Source organism: Chenopodium quinoa, unplaced genomic scaffold (genome assembly GCF_001683475.1).
Source record: "Chenopodium quinoa cultivar QQ74 unplaced genomic scaffold, ASM168347v1, whole genome shotgun sequence".
Classification (NCBI taxonomy): domain Eukaryota; kingdom Viridiplantae; phylum Streptophyta; class Magnoliopsida; order Caryophyllales; family Amaranthaceae; genus Chenopodium; species Chenopodium quinoa.
The window spans coordinates 2,498,767-2,505,764 of NW_018742810.1; the positions used below are offsets into that span (position 1 = coordinate 2,498,767).

The 6,998-nt window shown below is 33.0% G+C and overlaps 2 protein-coding genes across 2 annotated transcripts; both read left to right on the plus strand.

The window, feature by feature from the left end:
* Nucleotides 1–507: 507 nt before the first annotated feature.
* LOC110725118 (70 kDa peptidyl-prolyl isomerase-like) lies at nt 508–1,056 on the plus strand. The gene has a single exon (XM_021904584.1). It carries the CDS (start codon nt 508–510, stop codon nt 1,054–1,056), a length of 549 nt encoding a protein of 182 aa, XP_021760276.1.
* Nucleotides 1,057–2,145: 1,089 nt separating this feature from the next.
* On the plus strand, nt 2,146–4,515 carry LOC110725348 (UMP-CMP kinase 3-like). Its single transcript, XM_021904841.1, has 9 exons — nt 2,146–2,294; nt 2,797–2,868; nt 2,953–2,989; nt 3,100–3,217; nt 3,365–3,521; nt 3,608–3,688; nt 3,796–3,903; nt 4,006–4,065; nt 4,246–4,515. Exons 2-9 carry the CDS (start codon nt 2,812–2,814, stop codon nt 4,255–4,257), a joined length of 630 nt encoding a protein of 209 aa, XP_021760533.1. The 5' UTR covers nt 2,146–2,294; nt 2,797–2,811; the 3' UTR covers nt 4,258–4,515.
* The last annotated feature ends 2,483 nt before the right edge of the window (nt 4,516–6,998 follow it).

Here is a 6,998-nt window from a genome sequence, read left to right on the forward strand (position 1 = left end):
ACTTTGATATAGTCTTAATGTTTTAACACGTGGCGGTAACATGCCAATGGTTCTCCTATATTTTGTTTAGTGTAAGTGTATTGGAAAAGGAAGAATTATTGGGGCGTTACACCCGGTGTCTAGTTTGTCTAGTTTGTTGCCTTTCATCTTAACCTCCGGCTATAAAAAGTTTATGGTGTTTAGCGTCTAATTTCTCGAACAGCAAGGTTAGTTAATTGTTTTTTCTTCTTTTCTCAAGCTAGATCTCTGTGTTATATTTAAGTAGGTTGGTTGTTGTGTCTTTTGCCTTTCTTTGCCTTTTGAAGTGGTAGCCTTGTTATCTACTCCTAGTTTTTATTAGTTTTCTTTAACCTGGTTCTTTTGGAGGGTATGGAGGATGAACCTAGATTGTCTACCATCTTGGTCCACCTTTTAGATGTCCTAGACGAGGATGATACTAATATCGAGGAATTATTCGGAAAAACAGATAGCCCTGAGAAGGCTATTTTCTATGTTCCTTGAAATTAGATGGGAATTCACTCTTCAAAAGGTGAAGTGTCCAATGCTTTTGATACATACAGCAAGGCCATCAAATGTCTTTGTGTCACTCTTTCTACCATTTATGATGATGTTCTAGCCACAAATATCAACCTTGATCATAGGGACATAATCATCTCCTTGCATTTAAACATTGCGGCTTGTGAAATCAAAATAAATAAGTTGAGCAAAGCCATTGTCTCATGTTCTGTGGTTTTGATGGTTGATAAGAGAAATGTGAAAGCCGTATTTAGAAGGGGCTTGGCCCTTGTAAAGTCCAGAAGCTTGGAGAAGGCGTATATTGATCTACTGGAAGCAAGAGAAATAGAACCAAAAAATAAGGAAATTCTTCAGGAGATTAAGAGTGTGGAGAATATCTTGTTTGGAGAACTCAGAGATGGTGATGTTGACTTGGGCAAGAATCGGCATGTCAATGTGCATTTAGGTGATGAAGTTCAAAGACTTAAAGGGAGATACCAACCTCTTCCCAAGCGCCAAGTAGTTCAAAAACTTATTTTAGTTGTAATTTGTAATTTGTAATTTATATTAGTATAATTCTTATCAGAATTTTTTTCTTAACTGAACTTACCTAGAACTTAATTGAACTTAGTACACCTAAAATAGGTAAAAATAAGGTGAACATAACAGACACTTATTACCCACAACAGTTTTATTGCAATCTTATTAACGTCAGTTTCTACTTGTGTATAAGTACTTTATCCGACTCCTTTTTTTTTTGACGGAGTAATATATAAATATCAAAACTTATTATGTAAGGGTTCGTTTGGTATTGTTGTGGTCTTTTGTTTTTCAAAATCATATGATATATTGTCTTATTAAAGTGATGATAATTTTGAAAACTGACAATTGAAAACCTTTTCTTGTTTCTTGTTTTTTGTTTTTTATTTTCAAAAAATCGAAAAACTGAAGGAGAAAAAAAAACAAAAAAACAATGTCAAACAAGCCCTTGGTTTTCACGGTACTTTGTATGCAGGAACAAAAAAATGGTTTTCACGGTACTCCCTCCGTGTTTAAATAAATAAAATGTTTTCCTTTTGCGGTTGTGTTTAGATAAATGAAGCGTTTCCTTGTTTTTAGTAATTTCTCTCCATTTTTTAACAATATTTTTTCTACTTTTTACTAACTAATGGTCCCCATAAAACCCCTTTCTTTCTTCTCTCTCCCCAAACTTATACCTACAACCTATTATTTTAATAAATTCAAATAATCTTCCTAAAACTACATGAAAGTCAAACGTTTCATTTATTTAAACACGAAGGGAGTATATTTTAAAATCAAACTGTTACAAGTATTCCGATGCATATGGAGTAGAAAGTTACAGGACACTTGGCTGGTTGACGAAGAAAGAAAAATAGTTATGAACGTCCCCTTTCTTTCTTCTCTCTCCCCAAACTTTATACCTAACTACCTATTATTTTAATAAATTTAAATAATGTTTCTAAAACTCGTCAAAATATTTCATTTATTTAAATACGAAGGAGTATGTTTTTAAATCAAACTAATACAAGTATTCCAATGCGTATGGAGTGGAAAGGTTGGTTGACAAAAAAAGAAAAACAGTTATGAACGTTACAAATCAGCGGGTATTATAAGCAATGTTTTTAATTTTTTATTTTTTCTAAAGCCCTTATATAAATAAATAAATTTCTCTACATTTCTATCAACAATATCGTGATTTAAAAAATAAAAATAACAAAAAATAGATAAGCAGATCCTTGGATTCAATTGCCGCCGGCAGGCCTGAATTCAATTCCCTGGTAAACTCCCCTGCATTTTACTTCTCTCTCCCTCCTCTTACGATTTATCATCAATTCTACTTTATTTACCCAATTTTAGGTACTGTTAAATGCCAGTTTCTGAATAAATTGTTGTTCTTTTACTTTGGAATCCGACCTTGTTAATGCGAGTTTCTGCTTGTGTATAAGTTAGATCTATAAAACGATCGCATTTAGTTTGTTTTTATTTTATTTTATTTGTTTTATTTTTTTATTTTTTTTTATTTTAGGAAATTTCAAAATCAAGTTGCTCTATATTAGAGATCTGATACGATCATTCATTTTAATTCTTAATGAGAGATTGAAAAGGAAATGACTTTATGCTGGTTTGTGGATCCCAATTAGTAGAAATCAAATGCCGAAATCGTTTGAATTTCTGGCATTACTAGGAAGAATTGTGTTGAATTTTGTTTGATTGATTTAATTTTATTTTCTTAAAAATTGATCTGATAGGCCTGAAATCTAATGTTTTGTATTGGTGCAGTAAATTATCAAAACCATGGGATCTGTTACCGATACTGCAAACATGGGATCTGTTACCGACACTACAAACATGGTAATAATAATATGAAAATTGAATTAAACGTGTGTGTTCGTCTCCATTTTTAGTGTAATAATGAATGAGTTCTTGATGTTGCAGGAATCTGGAAAGAATGTCACCGTCATTTTTGTATTGGGTAACTTGTCTCGCTTCCATACTTATATTCCACAAGATCTTTTGAATTGCATAACATAGCTGTATTGTTGAAAGACGATCATCTAATTAGTTAGGACTTTACACGAGCAGGTGGCCCTGGCAGTGGTAAAGGCACCCAGTGCTCTAATATTGTCCAAAATTTCGGGTACACTCATTTAAGTGCTGGTGACCTTTTACGAGCAGAGATCAAATCTGGTTCTGAGAATGGGTATACTTTTTGTTTTTTTTAAATGTTTTTGAACATTGAGATCTAATCTGGTTCCGAGAGTGAGATTGAATATGTTCTCACATTGGCTTCTAAGCTTTTATCAAAATTGCGATTGACCTAAGTAGCATATCACTGTTTGGTTTCTAGTACCATGATCCAGAACATGATCAAGGAGGGAAAGATTGTGCCAGCTGAGGTGACTATTAAGCTTCTTCAGAAAGCTATTCAGGAAAGTGGCAATGAAAAATTTCTGATTGATGGTTTTCCCCGTAATGAGGAGAATCGTGCATCCTTTGAATCTATTGTAAGGCTTCTCAGTAATAGTTATTTTCCTTACTCTTGTTAGTTTTTATGCATTTTGAATCTATTTTCTAATTTGTGTTTGTACAGACAGGAATAGTGCCAGAAATTGTTTTGTTTTTTGATTGTTCAGAGGAGGAGATGGAGAAGCGCCTGCTTAACAGAAACCAGGTTGGAGAAATATGGCCTCTTCAATTTTTTAGCTCATCTATTTTTCATCTTTTCCTTGTTGACCTATTTTCCTATTGCTTTATCATTACCTATTAATTGCCATCAAGGGAAGAGAAGATGATAATATTGAAACTATTAGGAAGCGTTTCAAAGTATACATGGAATCCAGTCTCCCGGTTATTCAGTACTATGACAATCTTGGAAAAGTTAGAAGGGTAATTTCCAGTTTGCATGTCACTTAGCAGCTTTTTTCTTTTGTCTTCACTCGCTTGCTGGCTTGTTTGATCTAATTTGTTCAAATCTTCACTATCTTGTAGATTGATGCAGCAAAGCCAATAGATGTTGTATTTGAGGAAGTTAAAGCAATATTCGAGAAGGTAATTCTATCAACTTTAACAAATTTGTCCATGAGCTGTTTTAATAATTAAGAATTGCTAAGTATATCCTAAGAATACGAGTGATTCCACTTTCATTTTATTGGTCATTTCCCTGCTTCTGTAACTATGAATTTAGTCATACACTGTATTGATAAATTTATTTTTATTGATTCTTTCCAGGTTGATGCCTAGATGTTATATAGCTTTCCAAGGATATCAGGCATATTTTATTTAAGGTACTATATCATTGATGATAGGATTTGGAGGTTTATTATGATTGTATAAGAAAACACACTATATTCCTATTTTTGTTTTCTCCCCTGATTTGGGAGATGCCTATACTTAGAACTCTGGATTCTAAAGAAAATGTATAAGTTGATGAATTATCTTGGAGTTATTTTGATTTATTAGTGGATGCCAATGATCATTTTGATAATATTTATTGGCTTATTTTTGAAACCTATTCCACTATTCAAATTTGATTTTTTGTATATCAATTGAAGTTCTTAGCTTATCGAAGCCTCATCTATCTGAAAGAAACTGGATTCCAAAACTTCTCTCCTTGTCTTGTTGTTGAAGCGGTAAAAACTTTCTTGTCTATCAATAACTCCAAAAGCATCATCATTTCTAAAGTTGGTCCAAAGGTGAAAGATATATGAAGTACCATTACAAAAAAGAGTAGCTCTAGCTTAGGTTCATTATGCAAGTATACACATCTAGAGCTTATGAGACTTTATTTTTACCTACAAAAAAGAGTAGCTTTAGCTTAGGTTCATTATGCAAGTATACAAGCAATCTAGAGCTTACGAGACTCCGATGCTAGATTCAAACTGGAAAGCTCTCCCAACATGTGCTTGTTCCCAAGTTTTGAATCCGATACCTTAGTTAAGTTAGTTTAACTCTCCTACCAGTTGATTTAAGCACATTTTGGTTAGCTCAAGATCAATTATAGTTGGGGCAATCATTTTAGATGGATGGAGATGTATGAAAGCATGATATATAGGTAGGGGAGCAAGAAAGGCTTCAATGGAAGAGGTATTGGATGATGTTGATTGTTTAGAATTGGGAAGAGGTAATATCTTAGGAAAGCTATATGTATTCGTTTGGCTAGGAAAAGGCATTTGCTTGAGTAAACTTAAGCAATGGAGAGTTAAACACTTAGACATGGCTCAAACTTGCATGGGTTATAGTAGAGGTGATCAAAATTTGGGTGGGGTCAGATCGAGCCGATTCTTAGCATTAAATCTCATGCCCAAACCCATACAAAAGGGGCGAGCTTATCGGGCCAAAGTGGACTTTTGGGTTTTTTCGGGTCGGGTTCGGGTTTTAACTAAAAATGTATTTATAGGCTTGCCTAAACCTGCACTCTTTTGGGTAGATAGGGTGGTTATAAGACTGTGTAACCTTATAAATATATGATCCATAAGCCTTATCCATAAGACTGGGTAGATTCTTTTTTTCTTTTTTTTAGAGTATGCCCCACTCGGTTCACCAACCATATCTGGATCCAACCCGGGTTACACACCTGGTTTTGGTGGGTGGTGTCCCAACAAAAGATTTTTGCATTAAGTGAGGCTCGAATCTGTGACACCCCTTAAGCGACATCAAATTGTTTACCATTTGAGCCAACTCTTGTTGGTTATATGATCAAATTCAACATAAAATTATAGCCTGATATTTTGTAGAAAATAAAAAATAAGGTAAAAAAAATATATTAATGCGTTTTGTTTAGTATTACCTTATATTTCTTTCGTGTCTCTCACTTTTGTTTTTCATGATTGCTAAGCGTAACCTCTCTTTACTTAACGCAACCTCTCAAAACCCAATATTACCCCTTTTTCCTTTCCTTCTCCTTTCCCTTTTCATGTTTCTCTCCTTCATTGTTATTAATTGATTGATTAATGAAATTAAATCACCATCACTAAAATTAAATTTACAAAACATAATATATAGGAAAAAATTTGCACAAGAAATTCAATCATATGGTTTCATATAACTAGGATGATATAGTGTACACTATTTTGTACAATTTGTGTGAAACAATGAATACTATTTTGTTCAATTTTTATGAAATAGTGCATACCATTTTCTTCAAATTTTATGAAATAGAAGTTCCTATTTCAGTCATGTTGCACGAAATTGTCAATTCTTCGGAAAAAAATGTTCGTTATTTTTACATTTTGTTCATAATTATTTGGTTATGTAATAAATCATCAATCGGAAAATGCACTTAAAGTGACTTGTAAAAGCAAGGGAGCAATAATGGTATTGAATTTGTAATCTAAAGCACTTGCGATGAATGACCACACTTAAATAATTCATATGAATACACAGTGTGCCATATGATATATTTGATTATCATATGCAAATCAATTAATCTTTTCTTGTTTGGCATCATTTTTGGTTTTTAGTTTTCTGTTTTGTTGAAAACAAAAAACCAAAAACAAGAAACAAGAAAAAGGTGTTTTCACTTTTTTGTTATCAGTTTTCAAAATTATCATAATTTTAATTAGTTTGACTAATTTTTGATTCATTATATGATATGATATATATCATATGATTCAAGTTGGGCATCTTTGATCCAAGTGCTCCAACTTGAGGGGGTATTAGGAAAAGATATGATAGCATATTATTGTTAGGAAAAGATATATTTATTTGTTATATTGTTAATCTTATCTTAGGATAGTATGATAAGTTTCCTATTGTAATAGATCTCTACCTTGTTGTTCAAGGAGCAACAGAGAAGGTGTATAAATATTTTGGCTATGGTGAAATAAGAGGATTGAGCCTTTATGCATATATCTTAACATGGTATCGGAGCCCTTTCTACTACCCTAAATTTTTTAGAGTTGCACGCACCACCTGATGTCGCGGCTCTAAAACCCTAAACCTAGATTCCTACGCCTATAATAGGGGTCTTCATTAGCCCTAAT